This window comes from Dicentrarchus labrax, unplaced genomic scaffold, assembly GCF_905237075.1.
Source record: "Dicentrarchus labrax unplaced genomic scaffold, dlabrax2021, whole genome shotgun sequence".
Taxonomy (NCBI): Eukaryota; Metazoa; Chordata; class Actinopteri; family Moronidae; genus Dicentrarchus; species Dicentrarchus labrax.
In genome coordinates this window covers 22,666,447-22,687,652 of record NW_026136704.1, presented here as the reverse complement: position 1 = coordinate 22,687,652, position 21,206 = coordinate 22,666,447, and the positions used below count along the sequence as shown (strand labels likewise).

At 40.9% G+C, this 21,206-nt stretch overlaps 2 protein-coding genes across 2 annotated transcripts; both read left to right on the top strand.

Annotated features, from left to right (window-relative positions):
- Positions 1–1,118: 1,118 nt before the first annotated feature.
- LOC127361894 (extracellular calcium-sensing receptor-like) lies at positions 1,119–6,026 on the top strand. The gene is made up of 8 exons (XM_051396972.1): positions 1,119–1,443; positions 1,786–2,080; positions 2,182–2,471; positions 2,731–3,026; positions 3,739–3,944; positions 4,047–4,268; positions 4,632–4,755; positions 4,907–6,026. Exons 1-8 carry the CDS (start codon positions 1,133–1,135, stop codon positions 5,803–5,805), a joined length of 2,643 nt encoding a protein of 880 aa, XP_051252932.1. The 5' UTR covers positions 1,119–1,132; the 3' UTR covers positions 5,806–6,026.
- An 8,557-nt stretch (positions 6,027–14,583) lies between these two features.
- On the top strand, positions 14,584–19,640 carry LOC127361892 (extracellular calcium-sensing receptor-like). Its single transcript, XM_051396971.1, has 8 exons — positions 14,584–14,927; positions 15,274–15,568; positions 15,670–15,959; positions 16,218–16,513; positions 17,249–17,454; positions 17,557–17,778; positions 18,144–18,267; positions 18,498–19,640. Exons 1-8 carry the CDS (start codon positions 14,617–14,619, stop codon positions 19,394–19,396), a joined length of 2,643 nt encoding a protein of 880 aa, XP_051252931.1. The 5' UTR covers positions 14,584–14,616; the 3' UTR covers positions 19,397–19,640.
- The last annotated feature ends 1,566 nt before the right edge of the window (positions 19,641–21,206 follow it).

Sequence of the window (21,206 nt, the reverse complement as noted above, 5' to 3'; positions counted from 1 at the left end):
AACAATGCCCCAACTACTACCGGCAAAGCTCTCTGTAACAAAAAGTAAAAAAAAGTAACAGAAGAATGTGGAGAAAAGTAACAAAACTTAGTCCAGCCATTGTCTCAACGTTTATGCATGGACTGTTGAGTACTACTGTTAACGAAAAGACTGAAACCAACAAATAAACAAAGTTAAAAAACACGACGGGAGCTGCAGCTACAAGCTGCCGCCTGAGTCACCTAATGAATGAATGCTATGAAATGCTTTTGGCCAGCACAGTAAAGGATGACTGTGGTGTCTTTCACATTCATTCAAGTTTAAATACTGTTTGGTTGCTTCAAGAAGAGTCATCCTGGAGTGTGCATTAGGCTCAGCCATTGGGTTTAGGGCTGTACTTGGGTACATAGGCCTTCTGGCTGTCCTTTGTTAGCTGTCCCAGCCCGGAAACTACCTGCTAATTTGAATGAAGCCAAGCTTATCACATTCAGCATGCTGATATTCTGTGCAGTCTGGATCACCTTTATCTCAGCATATATCAGCTCTCCTCTGAAGTTTATTGTGGCTTATTTGCCATTCTGGCCTCCAGTTTTGGACTAATACTGTGTATATTGGCACATCAACGCCAATAAGTATTTAATAAACAAAAATAAATTCTAAGACATCTGAGGTTTAGCACATACTCATTGCTGTGCATGACATGACATTATTATTATTATTTTTTTTTTTATTGACTTTTAAACAAAAATCTGTGGAACTGAGTTCTCTCTCCACATTTTGTCATAGTGGGAAATAAATCTTGTGATTTATTTAAGATGGGATTAGACCACATAAACAACCCAATAAAAGTCTGCATTGGTTAGACTTGAATGTAATATGAACCAAAATCAAAATCAAAAAAAGGTGTGAGGGTATTGGGATATCTGTTTTTTACAATAATAACCTTACAAGAGGAAATAGAAATGGAGGGAGATAACATTGTACATGCCACCCATACAAAATACTACCAATAATTCATCAAAGACCTTTGGATAAGGACATCCTCTTCCTGATGTACAGTATGCTGACGTACAAGTAGGAGGGGAGCTTCTGGCTTAAAATGTACATAAACCAGTGAAAACACACAGTATGCCCACATACAAACACGTGAACAATGGAGATCTCAGCTCTCTTCACTAGCCTCATTTGGTCTCTGGGTTTGTGTGAGCTGAATTTAGCTTTCGCCATTAATGGTTCTGGGAATGATCTGAAACAAAGGACTGGGTTTACAGAGTATAGAACTGTTGCTGGGGTCAGCACTGAGGCCTCATCTGTGAAATGTAAGCTCCGGGGTGCTGTTCGTCTACCTGCATTCTCAATGGATGGTGACTACGTCATTGGGGGTGTTTTCTCCATACATAACTACAAACACACAGCGGAACATAACTACACCATCATGCCTGAGCCACTAAAGTGCACAGGGAGGTTAGTAAGAGGGAAAAATGGTTGGTAAAAGGATGTTACACTGTGCTGGGTTGGAAATGTTTTATTTTAATTATGTGCTTACAATTCAGTTGCAAAGCTGTATTGATTTTTTTAACAGGATAAAATAAATTAAGATGTTAGATTTGTTTGACTGTTAATCCATGACTTAAAATGTTGAACTGATATCTGATGCTGTGTTTTTTAATTTTGGTGCTCAGGTAACTGTCCACAGATGCTGTGCAACTATGAACTTTTCCATGACTATTGATTGTCATTCTCTGTTACTGTGTGTTTAATCCTTATTATGTCAATTTGAACTGTGACATGAGTGTCTGTCTGCAGCATTGACTACCGAAAACTGCGCTTTTCACGTGCAATGATCTTTGCCATTGAAGAGATTAACAACAGCACAAAGCTGCTGCCGGGCATCAAACTCGGCTATCGGATCCACGACTCGTGTGCCTCAATACCCGTGGCAGTGCATGGGGCATTTCAGCTTTCAAATGGCCTGGACCCGGTGTTCTACACTGGCGCCAATTGCTCGCAATCTGGTGTGGTGATGGCTATCGTCGGTGAGTCAGGGTCCACACTGTCCATCAGTATGTCACGCATCATGGGGCCCTTTAACATTCCTCTGGTACATATATTGAATTTCTGGCAAACTTTGTGTTTAATATAGTCCTGTGTTATGTCTTTGTCAGCCCCATTAAAGGATTACACTGTTTTTTTTCCTTTCAGGTGAGCCACTTTTCTACTTGTGCATGTCTGTCCGATAAGCAGCAGTTTCCCAGTTTCTTCAGAACCATCCCTAGTGACCATTTCCAGGCTGATGCGCTGGCCAAGCTGGTAAAACACTTCGGCTGGACTTGGATAGGTGCTATCCATTCGGATTCAGACTATGGAAATAATGGCATGGCATCTTTCCTGAATGCAGCAGAGAAGGAGGGGATCTGTGTGGAATACATTGAATCTTTCTATCGCACCCACCCACGTAGCAAGATCCAGAGAGTAGCTGATGTTGTCCGCAGGTTTCTACATTACTGGTTTTGCTTTATTGTTCCGTGTGCTGACACTGACCTTCTGCATACAAAACAGCAAAAAAGTTATTTTATTTTATTGGCTTAGTGGCAAATTGGAAATGTATTTTTTTAGGAGTGTGTTTATTTCTCTCATAATTATTATTGATGTTATAAAATTTGTAAGACCAAAACCTAAAATATCACTCATCTTTCTATGTGTCTATTTTGACTCCTGCATTGGTATAATATAACTATAATGTGTCTCCAGGTCGACAGCTATGGTTATTGTGGCCTTTGCAGCCGCTGCAGAAATCGGGCTACTCCTGGAGGAGCTGTCAAGTGAGCCTTCTCCACCTCGCCAGTGGTTAGGCAGTGAGGCCTGGGCAACCAACCCCGACATGCTGAGGTTCAGCTTCTGTGCTGGAACTATCGGAGTTGGCATTCAGAAATCTGTCATCCCAGGTCTGAGAGAATTCTTGCTGGATCTCTCTCCTTCTGAAGTGGCTGCCTCTCCACTGCTTACTGGGTTCTGGGAGGATGTGTTCAACTGCAGGCTGGGGAAAAGTGAGACATGCCTTTTTTTTTTTTTTTTACACATTTGACATTCACAAGATGATCCTTGTTGTTTGCGTTGTGTGTTATTGTTTTGATGTCTGAGCAGAGCTTCCTGTGTTAAAAGTCAGCAGCTACTTTAACGTCAACCTCAGATTTTGTTTGAGATGGAAATCTACTGATAATGAAAAATCGAGTAAATATGAGGTGGATGTAAAGCACATCTCTGTGAAAGAGTTTTTTTTATATCAGGTCAGTTATTGATCATAAAAAAAGCTGTGGACATTGTCTTTTACAAATGTCACTAATTATTTGTTAACTGAGTTCTGTTAATGAGTTGGTTTAAAGAAGGTAAAAAAAACCAAAACAAAAAAACAGGGCCTGATAAACAGAGCAGCATTTCTGGAAAAATAGTACAGTGAAATGTAATGTAAAATAATGTTTTATGTGTATACTTATTATTACTTATAGTTAGCTTTATTGAGGGGTTGATTTAACGGGGCCTGAGACATACTGAAACACCTAAGAAAAAAGATGGACAGTCTGGACACAGTACTTTAAAATGTAATGTAAAAACACGTTTTATGAATACATAGATGAATGAGTTTCTGCAAGGCACATTTGGTATGTGAAATAAGACAAACATAAAATAAACTAATAATAAACACAGAATCATAATGTAATATCATTATCAAAGCTATAAAAAAACTTTTTTTGTTTTTAGGTGCGGCCACGGACGAGACTGTGTGTGATGGAACTGAAGACATACAGACAGTCAAGAGCCCGTACACTGACACATCTCAGCTCCGAATCACTAACATGGTTTACAAGGCTGTTTATGCAATAGCACATGCCATTCATAATGCAGTGTGTGAGGACACAAATTCTACAACTCAGTGTGACAAAATCACCAGAATAGAGTCCAAAGAGGTAATTTAAAACTATAATGTACTTTTTATTAAATTAAATATTCATTTTATTTCACATTTACCTCTTTCTTGCTTACTGTCATACTTTATGTCATCATCACAGGTTCTTACTCATCTGAAGAAAGTCAATTTTTCCCAAAACGGTTATGATGTGTCCTTTGATGCCAACGGGGATCCTGTGGCCACATATGAGTTGGTGAACTGGCAGAAAAGTGAGAGTGGCAGCATTGAGTTGGTGACAGTGGGGTTCTATGATGCATCCCTGCCAGTGGGCCAGGAGTTCCGTATCAACAAGAATATCACCTGGGTGGAGGGTAGGACACAAGTAAGGAGCACAAAAGCAATAATTTAACATTTTAATTTCAAAATGTTTGATCTCAAAGGATACAATATGTGTTTTTGGTCCCTGTTGCCCCTGTCCAAACTGGCTCTAAAGAGATCCATTTCTAATAGTTACATTGTAAACGATGTGGGACAAAATCCAGAGTCCTCATTCTGTGCAAAAATGGTAATCTTCGAAAGTTACAATAGTTTCAATATATATTAATATAAAAAAAGTGTTCTCTTAGAAGTTAACTACTTTACGTACATATTGACATGTGAGTATTGTTTACTAGCAGATTTGAAAATCCTTTTTTGCTTTGTGTTGCACAGTACACCTGAATATGTGTGAGTTTATTCTCGCCAGGTTCCTGTATCAGTGTGCAGTGACAGCTGTCATCCAGGAACTCGTAAAGTGCTGCAGAAAGGAAAACCCATCTGCTGCTATGATTGTATACCATGTCCTGAGGGAGAGATTAGCAATCTTACAGGTATTTTATTTACTAATTTTGTTCACATGAAGTTTACAAAATCAAATATTTCTACACATTTGAGTGTGCTGATGCTTTTCTCCATTGTAATGCAACATCATATGACTGCAAAAAGCACTTTTTCCCCGTCTTTTTTTTCTTTTTTTCTCAGATTCTCCAGATTGTTTCCCTTGCCCCAAGGAGTTCTGGCCTAATTCACAGAGAGACGCTTGTTTCCCCAAGCCTGTAGAGTTTCTTTCCTTTGACGAGGTCCTAGGAATCATCCTGGCTGCATTCTCACTTGGTGGTGCCTGTCTTGCCATTGTAACAGCAGCTGTGTTCTTTCATCACAGGACATCCCCGATTGTCAGGGCCAACAACTCTGAACTGAGCTTCCTGCTGCTCTTCTCCCTGACTCTGTGTTTCTTATGTTCATTAACTTTCATTGGAGCACCCTCTGATTGGTCCTGCATGCTGCGCCACACAGCGTTTGGGATCACCTTTGTCCTCTGTATCTCTTGTGTTCTCGGAAAAACTATAGTAGTGTTAATGGCTTTCAAAGCCACACTCCCAGGTAGTAATGTCATGAAATGGTTTGGTCCTCCACAGCAAAGAATGACTGTAGTGTCTTTCACATTCATTCAAGTTTTAATATGTACTATTTGGTTGGTAGTCAGTCCCCCTTTTCCGAAGAAAAACGTAACCATATACAAGGAGAGAATCATCCTGGAGTGTGCATTGGGTTCAGCTATTGGGTTCTGGGCTGTACTCGGGTACATAGGCCTTCTGGCTGTCTTTTGCCTAGTGCTAGCTGTCCTAGCCCGGAAACTACCTGATAATTTTAATGAAGCCAAGCTTATCACCTTCAGCATGCTGATATTCTGTGCAGTCTGGATCACCTTTATCCCAGCGTATGTCAGCTCTCCTGGGAAATTTACTGTGGCTGTGGAGATATTTGCCATTCTGGCTTCTAGTTTTGGACTAATAGTGTGTATATTTGCTCCAAAGTGTTTCATCATATTGTTTAAACCAGAGAAAAACACCAAGAAACATTTAATGAACAAAAATTAATCCCAAAACATCTGAGATTTGGAAAGAGTTAATATGGCTATACTGTGCATATTCAACACACTCATCGCCTAGTTGATTTACATATTTACACTGACATGGTTTTTACATTTCATGTTTTCTAGATGTCAGTATCATTCATTGAATGTGCCTTTAACATATTGACTCATTTCATGAATCATTTTTCATCCTGTGCTAAATAAAGTCTAACGTCATAACAGAAATGGGTCTCAAAATGTTTCACACAATTCTTTCATATACTGTATATCATACTGGAAAAATAAATCTCATGATGTATGGTTAAACCCTATCAAGAACCAATAAACCATCATCCTGTAACACATTTAACATACTGGGGGGGACTACTGACAGGGTCCCAGAGAATAAACTAGCATAAGAGACATTCATCATAGTAAAATGTTAACTTATTTCTTCTCAAAACATTATAATTTATCTAATTGTCAAAAAACAAACCAACAGATTATTTATTTTCAAGGAATTTTGCATTAATTAATTTGCATATTGTGTAAAAAGAAAACAGCACATGAGAAAATCAGTTCCTGCCGGATCTGTGTGTGATACTTTAAGTTAGGACCTATGGCAAAATGACTAAATAAATAGTTAAATCTATTAAAACTGTATACAGGGAATAAGCAGTGATGACAAAGTGACAGAAAACAATATCAAGCTATTAGAAAGAGAGTGATTTACACAGTCATGAAAATAGACTGGACTGTAACATGAGCTAGAACAATGCAAAAGAAGGTGTGAGGGTAGGAGGTATAGAGTGCACAGGGGACTGACTGATGAATACCTGTGTACAGCCCTTCCAATAACAGTGCCCAGGACTTTATTCCTCTTTCAACAGAGCATATACACTTAACACTGGGAAACAAACAACAAACAATAAATTAATATATGTGACATAGATAAGGAATATTGAAAGTATAAAAGATACTGGTCTCTCCACATCACCATACTATACAACGGGTAAAATAGAATACATCAAGCAATCTCATGCGGCCCTCTTTTGGCTAAACACTGATATAGAATAAAGCATTTGTTTGCTTATGCAGTAGTTACATTTTCATATAAATGACAATCTTGAAAACAATAATCGAACTATGACTACAACAATACTGAGCACAAGGAAGTACAGGACCATGTACTTCCAAGTATAATAGCAAAGTAAAACAACAGGGCTACACACAGGCTCAGGAATGTGCCATGCCTTCCATGTAGGAGAGGACACAACTGTGTGTGAGTCAGTCCACAACTGTGTGTGAGTCCAAATGGTTTGGTTATGCCACCATTTACATCTCCCCAGAAGCTCCTTTAGGCCATAAACTGCTGGAGGAAACATCCCACCACCCCATGAGCAGCAGATTTGGAGTGACAGGATCCATATACGCACTGTCAGATGATACATAACACCAAGGGGCTTAGAATTATGAATCCCCTCCGATCTGAGGGATCTTGGTGCTGACGATCCAGTTGCTTATGACAAATGTGCTGACAATGAGACATAGTCATCAATAATCACCCTGAAAGATCTCTCTGCAAGGTATGGGGAAAACAACAGTGTCAAAGGCGGCGGACAAGTCTAACAATATTAAAATGGAATGATAGCCTGAATCGGCATTCATAAGAATATCATTGACTGTGAATATAGTGATTTTCAGAAGAGTAGTTTCAGTATTATGGAACTGGAAAATACCTGATTAAAGTGGATTAAGGATGTTATTAACTACAACTATTTCTAATAGATTTTTTTGTAACCATTTTTTCAGTGATTTTTTAATTTAAGGGCAATTTAGAGATTGGTCTGTAATTGTGAGGGACTGTTGGATCAGAACCTGGTCGGCCGGGCCACCGCAGAAGAACCAACTAGATGTTGGCTGGTCTACAGACGGGGAACCAGGAACAGGTGTCTGCCAATGAAGTAAAACAAGACCATTGGCGAGGAACGAGTTGCAGGCATCGGCCATACTGCTGACAGGGAACCAGAAGAAGGTGTCGGCCAGGCCGCAGACAGGAAACCAGAAACAGATGACAGCTCAGTAGTGCCTGGCAGCACCGTGGCCAAAGAGCTAGGCAGCTGAGACTCTGTGGCACTGGGCAGCTATGTATCTGGAGCACTGGAGAGCTGAGCCTGCCAGGGGTGTTGGAAGCCTCAACGACCATGTCACCTTCTATGCCTCCAAGGGACCCCGTGAAAATAGCCAGGTGAGTGCCCTGACAAAGTGAAGTGTGTACAAGGATCTGAACTCCACTGAAGACAAGCAGTACAGGAACAGTTTCAATAGTTGCTGCTGCAGCCTGAGCTCTGGCCACTGCTCTGCCCTCCAAAAGAGCACAAGTCCCAAACCCAGCAGCCAGCTCTGCAGACCCGGACAACAACAATCCCATCAATCATTGATTCAGCATCCAGTCATCGCTTACCAGCTTGAACTCCAGGATCCAAGGCCTGGATCGCTGTTGGCCCGTCTCCCTCCTCGTTGACCGCGGGTCCCGTGCATGGTCCAGCATGTGCAACGCTGGATGGTGATTGTCACTACAGCGCGCTTCGATGGCATCATGTTCCCGTGGAGAACGCTGGGAAGTGCATTCCCAGTCTCACAAGGGTTCCATTCTTTGCTCTGGCTGCTGCAAGACTGGCCCCGGACTTTCTAAAATACTAACTCTGGCCGAATTTAATGTGGCTTTAGCCGTATATAGAGATGTCATAAGCTAAGTTTTTTTCATCCTGTAAAGCTGAACTGAAACCAAAGCTGCCATGTACATTCAAAGGTTCAACCAGAGACTGGACTGGTCAGTAGTCGACTGGCTCTCATGAGACATTTCACAGGTCAGCGAGCTCTGTCTTGCTCCATTTGTAGCTCCTTCTTTCGCTCTCCCAATCTGTTCCTGAAATTTGTGACTGTAGGCCGACCACCCAAGCCTTTTTCAAACCCCCCAACCTGGAAGGTCTAAGCTATTGTGGAGACGGGCATCCCAAATCAGTGAGCCTGGGACAAACCCGCCTCTTGAAAAGGGAAGGGAGAAAATAAAGCCATCAACACCAGTCAACAATCTTAAGCAGAAGATGACCATCTGCCTATAGCCTCAACCCAGCTAAGAACCCTTGAACCAGTCCTGTAATTAAAGTAACTGACAAAACAGCAGTTGGGATGCTTTCTTAGTGCCTTCCCCACCTCCGGGATGTTGCCTCCGGCCACAGGCACAGGCAATCCTTCTTGACAAAAGTGGTCCTGACTGAACTCTTCTCCACTAGTTAAGAATATTTACTTTTGTTTTAAGATTCTGTTTTTTATTTCAGTACAATTTTTTTGAGAATCCTTTTCAAATTGTATTCCCTTATCCAAAAATGTTTTTCATGAATAAAGTCTAAGGCTGGCTTTACACGACAACGCTTCCGGATGAAACCTATAAAATATTTAATGAGATGTGCCTTTCGTTTAGACTGTGACGGCGTTTTCGGGGCTTAAAAACACAAAAAAATGAACCCACCCTCCAGATTGGAAATCTTAAAAAATCTCCACCGTTGCGTTTCTGTCTAAAGGATTAACAACGCAAAAGTGTGCTGTGATCTGCTCACGCTGGCTCTTGTTGCGTACGTGTTGACGTCACATAGATGTGCAGTACAGGCAAACAACAACAAACATGTCGGATTGTTTCCATCAGTCGGACATTCAAGTTGCCCTAGCTGCTCTGATATCTATCCAGGAGTCACCAAGTAATCACAGATAATATAACAGAACAGAGAAGGCGCATTAATTACCTAGGGCAATTGTTTGATGCACCAATTCGGCGGGGGCGAACCAGACAGCTATGGATAAGACCCGGAAGAACCAGTCGATGGTAGGACAACTTTGTTCAAGGCGAAGTTGACGACAGAGCATGGCGTGAAAACTTTCGCATGTCCAAAGACTCGCTTGTCGCCTTGAGTGAGGAACTTCGCCCATACATGGAGGGCGAAATAACCAACATGAGAGCACCTGTGGGGGTTCTGAAAACGGTAGCTTGTACTTTCTATTATTTAAGCGACGAGGGATGGCTAAGGAAAACAGCGAACGCCTTTGGCTTATCACGGCCGACTGTGTCGGTCATCGCCGGACAAACGTGCAAAGCCATAACTGTCCACCTCGGTCCGAATACATCCAGTTGTCATTTACTGTGCCCGAGGCAGAGGAACTCGTTTCCGGCTTTCTGCGCGATCATGGAATGCCCCAATGTTTGGGAGCGGTAGAAGGGACACATATTGACATAAAACAGCCAGCCATCAATGCCATGGATTACATAAACAGGAAAGCCAGGTTCTCCCTGAATGTCCAAGCTGTGTGCGACCACAAATACAGGTAGGCCTAATCAAAGTTTTTGAGGTCTCTTGTGCTCTTTCTATAGGCTATCCCATGTATGTTTCACTATTGTCATTGTATTTGTTTTAAAAATGGTAAAGCACTTTGAGTTAAAAGGTGCTGTTTGCTTGCCTTACAGATTCATGGATGTGGTAATAACATGGCCTGGAAGTGTTCACGATGCGCATGTCTTTGCCAATTCCAAAGTGAGCACCTACTTCAAGACTGGGAAGATACCTTCACTTGAAAAGCAGATAGTGGATGAAGAGGAGCCAATACCTATCTTTCTCTTGGAGGACCCTGCCTACCCCCTTGTCCCTTACCTTATGAAAGTTCAAGTTTACCCGAGGGCAAACCTATCTAACAGAACAGAGTGTGGGCCTCTGCCCAGCGGTTGAGAAAGAATTAAGTGCTTAAACAGCAGACAGGTACTGAACAAAAATTGTATAACAAAATGTAAACAAACTTGGCACTTTGTCTTTGACAATGACAAAAGGTCAACATCTTCCTCATCGGAGTGTTCCTCTTCTAGTAATGATCTGTAGGAGGATGGAGGTACAGGGGCCATGGGCTGAGCAGTGTATGAATGTGCAGGGCCCATGTGTTGTGGTGTGTATGGATGTGCAGGAGCCATGGGCAGTGCTGTGTATGAATGTGCGGGGGCCATGGGTGATGGTGTGCGCGAATGTGCGGGGTCCATGGGTGGTGGTGTTTATGAATGTGCGCGGGCCATGGGTGGTGGTGTGTATGAATGTGCGGGGGCCATGGATGGTGCTGGTGTGAAAGCATTAGGCAGGGCATGGTTTGCTTGTGGCTGAGAGGTGATGTGTCTCACAAGGAAATCAAAGCTATGGCTTATCCTTATTTGAGCCGCTGCAATTGTGTCCAGCCTCTCTCTGTTGCTCCTTTCAGCCTGCTCAATGATGTCTACGATGATATCAATGATCTGTAGGAGGATGGAGGTACAGGGGCCATGGGCTTAGCAGTGTATGAATGTGCAGCGCCCATGTGTTGTGGTGTGTATGGATGTGCAGGGGCCATGGGCTGTGCTGTGTATGAACCGAAATTCTTGTTCTTGGCCCCAAAAACCTTAAAGACTCACTGTCTAAAGATATAGTTACTCTAGATGGTATTAACTTGGCCTCTAGCACCACTGTCAGGAATCTTGGAGTTATCTTTGATCAGGATTTGTCATTTAACTCCCACATAAAGCAGACCTCTAGGACTGCCTTCTTTCATTTACGTAATATTACAAAAATTAGACACATACTAAGAAAGTCTTGAAAAAATGGGAACTTATCCTTTAATCCTGAAAGCTGCACAGTACACTTGAATAAGTCTGTGTGTTTGTACCTATGTGCCAGGTTCCTCTGTCAGTGTGCAGTGACAGCTGTCCTCCAGGAACTCGTAAAGTGTTGCAGAAAGGAAAACCCATCTGCTGTTATGACTGTATACCGTGCCCTGAGGGAGAGATTAGCAATGTTACAGGTACATTCTTTTTTTTTTTTGCAATGCATTTCCACAACATCAAGTAAATGAGCACTAAAAGCTCTTTTTGATTTTTTTCAGAAGAGAGACACTTGTTTCCCCAAGCCTGTAGAGTTTCTTTCCTTTGACGAGGTCCTAGGTATCATCCTGGCTGCATTCTCACTTGGTGGTGCCTGTCTTGCCATTATAACAGCGGCTGTGTTCTTTCATCACAGAAAGAGTTTCTTTCCTTTGACAAGATCCTAGGAATCATCTTCTCAGTCTCTCCAGGCCCTTTAACACATGCGATGTTAGGGCGACTGGTCTGTAGTCTGCCGGGTCAGATGGCCTCGACTTCTTGGGGACTGGGACCAAGCAGGAGGTCTTCCACAGCAACGGGACTTTCTCCTGACTCAGGCTCAGTTGTACAGATGTCCCAGTACAGGGGACAGCTGGCTGGCACAGGTCTTCAGGATCCTGGGTGAGATGCCATCAGGGCCTGCAGCCTTTCGCTGATGCAGTTTTTCCAGCTGCCTCTTTACCTGGCCTGTAGTCACCGTTGGGCGGGGGTTGGTGCAGATGTCATCAGTGGAGGAGGAGGAGGGGGTGGGGGGGGAAGGAGAGGGGGCAGTTGGAGAGGTGTTATACAGGAGAATGCTGGGGGGAGGGTCAAGCCATTTGGGACAGTGTGAGTGTGTCGGGGGCTGGGAGTGTCGGAGGGGTAGCAGGAGGTGAGCTAAATCTGTTGAAAAACTGGTTATACTGGTTAGCTTTATCCAGGCTCCCAGATGTCTGCCTGTCTTTCCTCTTCATCCCTGTGATGTGCTTCATGCCCGCCAACACATCCCTCACACTGTTCTGTTGGAGTTTGGCCTCCAGCTTTCTCCTGTAGTTGTCCTTGCACGTCCTCAGCATCTTTCAGTTTGTGCTGCACTCTCCTCTGCTCCTCTCTGTCTCCCGACCTGAAAGCCTCCTTCTTCTTGTTCAGGAGTGCCTTCAGGTCACTGGTAATCCAGGGCGTGTTATTGGAGAAGCAGTGAACGGTCCGGGCTGGCATCATGGTGTCCTCGCAGAATCTAATATAATCTGTAATGCATTCGGTCATCTTATCGATATCCTCCCCATGTGGCTCACAGAGTACATCCAAGTCTGTTGACTCGAAGCAGTCCTGCAGTGCCTCAGCGGTCTTCTGTGTCCACCTCCTCACTGTCCTGGTGTGCACAGGCTGCCTTCTCACAAGAGGGACATACTTGGGAGTCATCATGACCAGGTTGTGGTCTGACCTGCCGAGGGGGGGAAGGGCTGTGGCGTAATATGCGTCCATGGCATTAGCATATAATAAATCCAATGTTTCATTGTCTCTGGTAGGGCAGTCAACATATTGATGGCCACCACTGCATCAGCTGATGGGGGGATGTAGACAGCAATAACAATGGTGGACGTGAACTCCCTAGGCAAATAATACGGGCGCATTCCCACAGCCAGCAGTTCAATGTCCGGGGTACAGAGACGTTCCTTCACACTGACATGTCTGGGATTGCACCACCTCTCACTCACATAAAGTGCAAGCCCCACCATTCTTCTTCCGCTTTTTGGAACAGTCTCTGTCTCCACGTACCAATCTGTAACCGGGAACCTCAATGCTGCTGTCTGGGATGTGCGAGTGCAGCCAAGTTTCACTGAAGAAAAATGCTAAACTCGCGGTATTCCCTCTGGGTCTTTACCCCCACTAAAAGTTCGTCCATCTTATTCCCCAAAGACCTCACATTTCCCATTATAATTGCTGGGACCGCTGGCTTGTGTCTTCTCCTTTTCTCCCACCGTTTGGTTCCAGCCCTGCAACCCCGGCGTATCCTCTGCAACTCCTGCAGGACCGCAGGTCTGTTTCCGAGCAGCAGCACAGGCTTACACAGCGCAATCGGGTGTTCACGCGTGTAAACAATGCCCCAACTACTACCAGCAAAGTTCTCTGTTACAAAAAGTAAAAAAAAGTAACAGAAGGATGTGGAGAAAAGTAACAAAACTTAGTCCAGCCATTGTATCAACGTTTATGCATGGACTGTTGAGTACTACTGTTAATGAAAAGACTGAAACCAACAAATAAACAAAGTTAAAAAACACGACGGGAGCTGCAGCTACAAGCTGCCGCCTGAGTCACCTAATGAATGAATGCTATGAAATGCTTTTGGCCAGCACAGTGAAGGATGACTGTGGTGTCTTTCATATTCATTCAAGTTTAAATACTGTTTGGTTGCTTCAAGAAGAGTCATCCTGGAGTGTGCATTAGGCTCAGCCATTGGGTTTAGGACTGTACTTGGGTACATAGGCCTTCTGGCTGTCCTTTGTTAGCTGTCCCAGCTCTCCTTTGAAGTTTATTGTGGCTTATTTGCCATTCTGGCCTCCAGTTTTGGACTAATACTGTGTATATTAGCACATCAACGCCAATAAGTATTTAATAAACAAAAATAAATTCTAAGACATCTGAGGTTTAGCACATATTCATTGCTGTGCATGACATGACATTATAACAATTTTTTTTTTAATTGACTTTTAATAATATTGTTTTATTTCACAACAAAAATGTGTGGAACTGAGTTCTCTCTCCACATTTTGTCATAGTGGGAAATAAATCTTGTGATCTATTGAAGATGGGATTAGACCACATAAACAACCCAATAAAAGTCTGCATTGGTTAGACTTGAATGTAATATGAACCAAAATCAAAATCAAAAAAAGGTGTGAGGGTATTAGGAAGATATCTGTTTTTTACAATAATAACCTTACAAGAGGAAATAGAAATGGAGGGAGATAACATTGTTCATGCCACCCATACAAAATACTACCAATAATTCATCAAAGACCTTTGGATAAGGACATCCTCTTCCTGATGTACAGTATGCTGACGTACAAGTAGGAGGGGAGCTTCTGGCTTAAAATGTATATAAACCAGTGAAAACACACAGTATGCCCACATACAAACACGTGAACAATGGAGATCTCAGCTCTCTTCACTAGCCTCATTTGGTCTCTGGGTTTGTGTGAGCTGAATTTAGCTTTCGCCATTAATGGTTCTGGGAATGATCTGAAACAAAGGACTGGGTTTACAGGGTATAGAACTGTTGCTGGGGTCAGCACTGAGGCCTCATCTGTGAAATGTAAGCTCCGGGGTGCTGTTCGTCTACCTGCATTCTCAATGGATGGTGACTACGTCATTGGGGGTGTTTTCTCCATACATAACTACAAACACACAGCGGAACATAACTACACCATCATGCCTGAGCCACTAAAGTGCACAGGGAGGTTAGTAAGAGGGAAAAATGGTTGGTAAAAGGATGTTACACTGTGCTGGGTTGGAAATGTTTTATTTTAATTATGTGCTTACAAATCAGTTGCAAAGCTGTATTGATTTTTTTTTAACAGGATAAAATAAATTAAGATGTTAGATTTGTTTGACTGTTAATCCATGACTTAAAATGTTGAACTGATATCTGATGCTGTGTTTTTTAATTTTGGTGCTCAGGTAACTGTCCACAGATGCTGTGCAACTATGAACTTTTGTCCATAACTATTGATTGTCATTCTCTGTTACTGTGTGTTTAATCCTTATTATGTCAATTTGAACTGTGACATGAGTGTCTGTCTGCAGCATTGACTACCGAAAACTGCGTTTTTCACGTGCAATGATCTTCGCCATTGAAGAGATTAACAACAGCACAAAGCTGCTGCCGGGCATCAAACTCGGTTATCGGATCCACGACTCGTGTGCCTCAATACCCGTGGCAGTGCATGTGGCATTTCAGCTTTCAAATGGCCTGGACCCGGTGTTTTACACTGGCGCCAATTGCTCGCAATCTGGTGTGGTGATGGCTATCGTCGGTGAGTCAGGGTCCACACTGTCCATCAGTATGTCACGCATCATGGGGCCCTTTAACATTCCTCTGGTACATATATTGATTTTCTGGCAAACTATGTGTTTAATATAGTCCTGTGTTATGTCTTTGTCAGCCCCATTAAAGGATTACACTGTTTTTTTTCCTTTCAGGTGAGCCACTTTTCTACTTGTGCATGTCTGTCCGATAAGCAGCAGTTTCCCAGTTTCTTCAGAACCATCCCTAGTGACCATTTCCAGGCTGATGCACTGGCCAAGCTGGTAAAACACTTCGGCTGGACTTGGATAGGTGCTATCCATTCGGATTCAGACTATGGCAATAATGGCATGGCATCTTTCCTGAATGCAGCAGAGAAGGAGGGGATCTGTGTGGAATACATTGAATCTTTCTATCGCACCCACCCACGTAGCAAGATCCAGAGAGTAGCTGATGTTGTCCGCAGGTTTCTACATTACTGGTTTTGCTTTATTGTTCCGTGTGCTGACACTGACCTTCTGCATACAAAACAGCAAAAAAGTTATTTTATTTTATTGGCTTAGTGGCAAATTGGAAATGTATTTTTTAGGAGTGTGTTTATTTCTCTCGTAATTATTATTGATGTTATAAAATTTGTAAGACCAAAACCTAAAATATCACTCATCTTTGTATGTGTCTATTTTGACTCCTGCATTGGTATAATATCACTATAATGTGTCTCCAGGTCGACAGCTATGGTTATTGTGACATTTGCAGCCGCTGCAGAAATCGGGCTACTCCTGGAGGAGCTGTCAAGTGAGCCTTCTCCACCTCGCCAGTGGTTAGGCAGTGAGGCCTGGGCAACCAACCCCGACATGCTGAGGTTCAGCTTCTGTGCTGGAACTATCGGAGTTGGCATTCAGAAATCTGTCATCCCAGGTCTGAGAGAATTCTTGCTGGATCTCTCTCCTTCTGAAGTGGCTGCCTCTCCACTGCTTACTGGGTTCTGGGAGGATGTGTTCAACTGCAGGCTGGGGAAAAGTGAGACATGCCATTTTTTTTTTTTTTACACATTTGACATTCACAAGTTGATCCTTGTTGTTTGCGTTGTGTGTTATTGTTTTGATGTCTGAGCGGAGCTTCCTGTGTTAAAAGTCAGCAGCTACTTTAAGGTCAACCTCAGTTTTTGTTTGAGATGGAAATCTACTGATAATGAAAAATCGAGTAAATATGAGGTGGATGTAAAGCACATCTCTGTGAAAGAGTTTTTTTTATATCAGGTCAGTTATTGATCATAAAAAAAGCTGTGGACATTGTCTTTTACAAATGTCACTAATTATTTGTTAACTGAGTTCTGTTAATGAGTTGGTTTAAAGAAGGTAAAAAAAACCAAAACAAAAAAACAGGGCCTGATAAACAGAGCAGCATTATTTAAAGAAATGAAGAAGGCATTTCTGGAAAAATAGTACAGTGAAATGTAATGTAAAATAATGTTTTATGTGTATACTTATTATTACTTATAGTTAGCTTTATTGAGGGGTTGATTTAACGGGGCCTGAGACATACTGAAACACCTAAGAAAAAAGATGGACAGTCTGGACAAAGTACTTTAAAATGTAATGTAAAAACACGTTTTATGAATACATAGATGAATGAGTTTCTGCAAGGCACATTTGGTATGTGAAATAAGACAAATATAAAATAAACTAATAATAAACACAGAATCATAATGTAATATCATTATCAAAGCTATAAAAAAACTTTTTTTGTTTTTAGGTGCGGCCACGGACGAGACTGTGTGTGATGGAACTGAAGACATACAGACAGTCAAGAGCCCGTACACTGACACATCTCAGCTCCGAATCACTAACATGGTTTACAAGGCTGTTTATGCAATAGCACATGCCATTCATAATGCAGTGTGTCAGGACACAAATTCTACAACTCAGTGTGACAAAATCACCAGAATAGAGTCCAAAGAGGTAATTTAAAACTATAATGTACTTTTTATTAAATTAAATATTCATTTTATTTCACATTTACCTCTTTCTTGCTTACTGTCATATATTATGTCATCATCACAGGTTCTTACTCATCTGAAGAAAGTAAATTTTTCCCAAAACGGTTATGATGTGTCCTTTGATGCCAACGGGGATCCTGTGGCCACATATGAGCTGGTGAACTGGCAGAAAAGTGAGAGTGGCAGCATTGAGTTGGTGACAGTGGGGTTCTATGATGCATCACTGCCAGTGGGCCAGGAGTTCCGTATCAACAAGAATATCACCTGGGTGGAGGGTAGGACACAAGTAAGGAGCACAAAAGCAATAATTTAACATATTTTAATTTCAAAATGTTTGATCTCAAAGGATACAATATGTGTTCTTGGTCCCTGTTGCCCCTGTCCAAACTGGCTGTAAAGAGATCCATTTCTAATAGTTACATTGTAAACGATGTGGGACAAAATCCAGAGTCCTCATTCTGTGCAAAAATGGTAATCTTCGAAAGTTACAGTAGTTTCAATATATATTAATATAAAAATAGTGTTCTCTTAGAAGATAAGTACTTTACGTACATATTGACATGTGAGTATTGTTTACTAGCAGATTTGAAAATCCTTTTTTGCTTTGTGTTGCACAGTACACCTGAATATGTGTGAGTTTATTCTCGCCAGGTTCCTGTATCAGTGTGCAGTGACAGCTGTCATCCAGGAACTCGTAAAGTGCTGCAGAAAGGAAAACCCATCTGCTGTTATGATTGTATACCTTGTCCTGAGGGAGAGATTAGCAATGTCACAGGTATTTTATTTACTAATTTTGTTCATATTTTTTCAACTGCTATGCATATCTGAATTAGACATAAAAAACACTGTTTATCAGGTATCAGACTTGAGCAAGGTCTCTGACCTGAAGTTTACAAAATAAAATATTTCTACACATTTGAGTGTGCCGATGCTTTTCTCCATTGTAATGCAACATCATATGACTGCAAAAAGCACTTTTCCCCATCTTTTTTTCTTTTTTTTCAGATTCTCCTGATTGTTTCCCTTGCCCCAAGGAGTTCTGGCCTAATTCACAGAGAGACACTTGTTTCCCCAAGCCTGTAGAGTTTCTTTCCTTTGACGAGGTCCTAGGAATCATCCTGGCTGCATTCTCACTTGGTGGTGCCTGTCTTGCCATTATAACAGCGGCTGTGTTCTTTCATCACAGAACATCCCCGATTGTCAGGGCCAACAACTCTGAACTGAGCTTCCTGCTGCTCTTCTCCCTGACTCTGTGTTTCTTATGTTCATTAACTTTCATTGGAGCACCCTCTGATTGGTCCTGCATGCTGCGCCACACAGCGTTTGGGATCACCTTTGTCCTCTGCATCTCTTGTGTTCTTGGAAAAACTATAGTAGTGTTAATGGCCTTCAAAGCTACACTCCCAGGTAGTAATGTCATGAAATGGTTTGGTCCTCCACAGCAAAGATTGACTGTAGTGTCTTTCACATTCATTCAAGTTTTAATATGTACTATTTGGTTGGTAGTCAGTCCCCCTTTTCCGAAGAAAAACCTAACCATATACAAGGAGAGAATCATCCTGGAGTGTGCATTGGGTTCAGCTATTGGGTTCTGGGCTGTACTCGGGTACATAGGCCTTCTGGCTGTCTTTTGCCTAGTGCTAGCTGTCCTAGCCCGGAAACTACCTGATAATTTTAATGAAGCCAAGCTTATCACCTTCAGCATGCTGATATTCTGTGCAGTCTGGATCACCTTTATCCCAGCGTATGTCAGCTCTCCTGGGAAATTTACTGTGGCTGTGGAGATATTTGCCATTCTGGCTTCTAGTTTTGGACTAATAGTGTGTATATTTGCTCCAAAGTGTTTCATCATATTGTTTAAACCAGACAAAAACACCAAGAAACATTTAATGAACAAAAATTAATCCCAAAACATCTGAGATTTGGAAAGAGTTAATATGGCTATACTGTATACAGTATAGTGCCTTTGCTGTGCATATTCAACACACTCATCGCCTAGTTGATTTACATATTTACACTGACATGGTTTTTACATTTCATGTTTACTAGATGTCAGTATCATTCATTGAATGTGCCTTTAACATATTGACTCATTTCATGAATAATTTTTCATCCTGTGCTAAATAAAGTCTAACGTCATAACAGAAATGGGTCTCAAAATGTTTCACACAATTCTTTCATATACTGTATATCACACTGGAAAAATAAATCTCATGATGTATGGTTAAACCCTATCAAGAACCAATAAACCATCATCCTGTAACACATTTAACATACAGGGACTACTGACAGGGTCCCCAAGAATAAACTAGCATAAGAGACATTCATCATAGTAAAATGTTAACTTATTTCTTCTCAAAACATTATAATTTATCTAATTGTCAAAAAACAAACCAACAGATTATTTATTTTCAAGGAATTTTGCATTAATTAATTTGCATATTGTGTTAAAAGAAAACAGCACATGAGAAAATCAGATCCTGCCGGATCTGTGCGTGATACTTTAAGTTAGGACCTATGGCAAAAATGACTCAATAAATAGTTAAATCTATTAAAACTGTATACAGGGAATAAGCAGTGATGAAAAAGTGACAGAAAACAATATCAAGCTATTAGAAAGAGAGTGATTCACACAGTCATGAAAATAGACTTGACTGTAACATGAGCTAGAACAATGCAAAAAAAGGTGTGAGGGTAGGAGGTATAAAGTGCACAGGGGACTGACTATGAGGAATAACTGTGTACAGCCCTTCCAATAACAGTGCCCAGGACTTTATTCCTCTTTCAACAGAGCATATACACTTAACACTGGGAAACAAACAACAAACAATAAATTAATATATGTGACATAGATAAGGAATATTGAAAGTATAAAAGATACTGGTCTCTCCACATCACGATACTATACAACGGGTAAAATAGAATACATCAAGCAATCTCATGCTGCCCTCTTTTGGCTAAACACTGATATAGAATAAAGCATTTTTTTGCTTATGCAGTAGTTACATTTTCATACAAATGACAATCTTGAAAACAAAAATCAAACTATGACTACAACAAAAATAAGCACAAAGAAATACAAGACTATGTACTTCCAAATATAAAAAAAAAAAAAAAAAAAAAGTAAAAAAAAAAGCACAAAAAAGCTACAACTCCTTCCTTTAAGAGAAAAAAATTTTTAAAAAAAAAAAAGAGGGAGGGGGCCCCAAAAATTTTTTATTAATTCCACAAATATTTTTTTTTAAAAAAAATTTTTTTTTTTTACCTTTTTTTTTTTTTTCAAAAATCCTTTTAAAAAAAAAAAAAAAAAAAAAAAAAACCCCCCCCCCCCCAAAAAAAAATTTGTGGTAAAAAAAAAAAAAAAAAAAACCCAAAAAAAAAAAAAAAAAAAAAAAAAAAAAAAAAAAAAAACCCCCCCCCCTAAAGATGTTTGTTGTTTTTAACAAATTTTTTTATAAAAAAAAATTTAAAAAAAAAAAAAAAAAAAAAAAAAAAACCAAAAAAAAATTTTTAAAAAAAATAGAAAAAAAAAAAAAAAAAAAAGGCGGACAAGTCTAACAATATTAAAATGGAATGATAGCCTGAATCAGCATTCATAAGAATATCATTGGCTGTGAATATAGTGATTTTCAGAAGAGTAGTTTCAGTATTATGGATTATAACTGGCAAATACCTGATTAAAATGGATTAAGGATGTTATTAACTACAACTATT

Coding starts and splice junctions, on each gene's coding strand:
- LOC127361894 (XM_051396972.1), top strand. CDS start 1,133: ATGGAGATCTCAGCTCTCTTCACTAGCCTCATTTGGTCTCTGGGTTTG. Junction 1,444..1,785: donor CCACTAAAGTGCACAGGGAG/GTTAGTAAGAGG, acceptor GTCTGTCTGCAG/CATTGACTACCGAAAACTGC. Junction 2,081..2,181: donor GGCCCTTTAACATTCCTCTG/GTACATATATTG, acceptor TTTTCCTTTCAG/GTGAGCCACTTTTCTACTTG.
- LOC127361892 (XM_051396971.1), top strand. CDS start 14,617: ATGGAGATCTCAGCTCTCTTCACTAGCCTCATTTGGTCTCTGGGTTTG. Junction 14,928..15,273: donor CCACTAAAGTGCACAGGGAG/GTTAGTAAGAGG, acceptor GTCTGTCTGCAG/CATTGACTACCGAAAACTGC. Junction 15,960..16,217: donor GTAGCTGATGTTGTCCGCAG/GTTTCTACATTA, acceptor ATGTGTCTCCAG/GTCGACAGCTATGGTTATTG.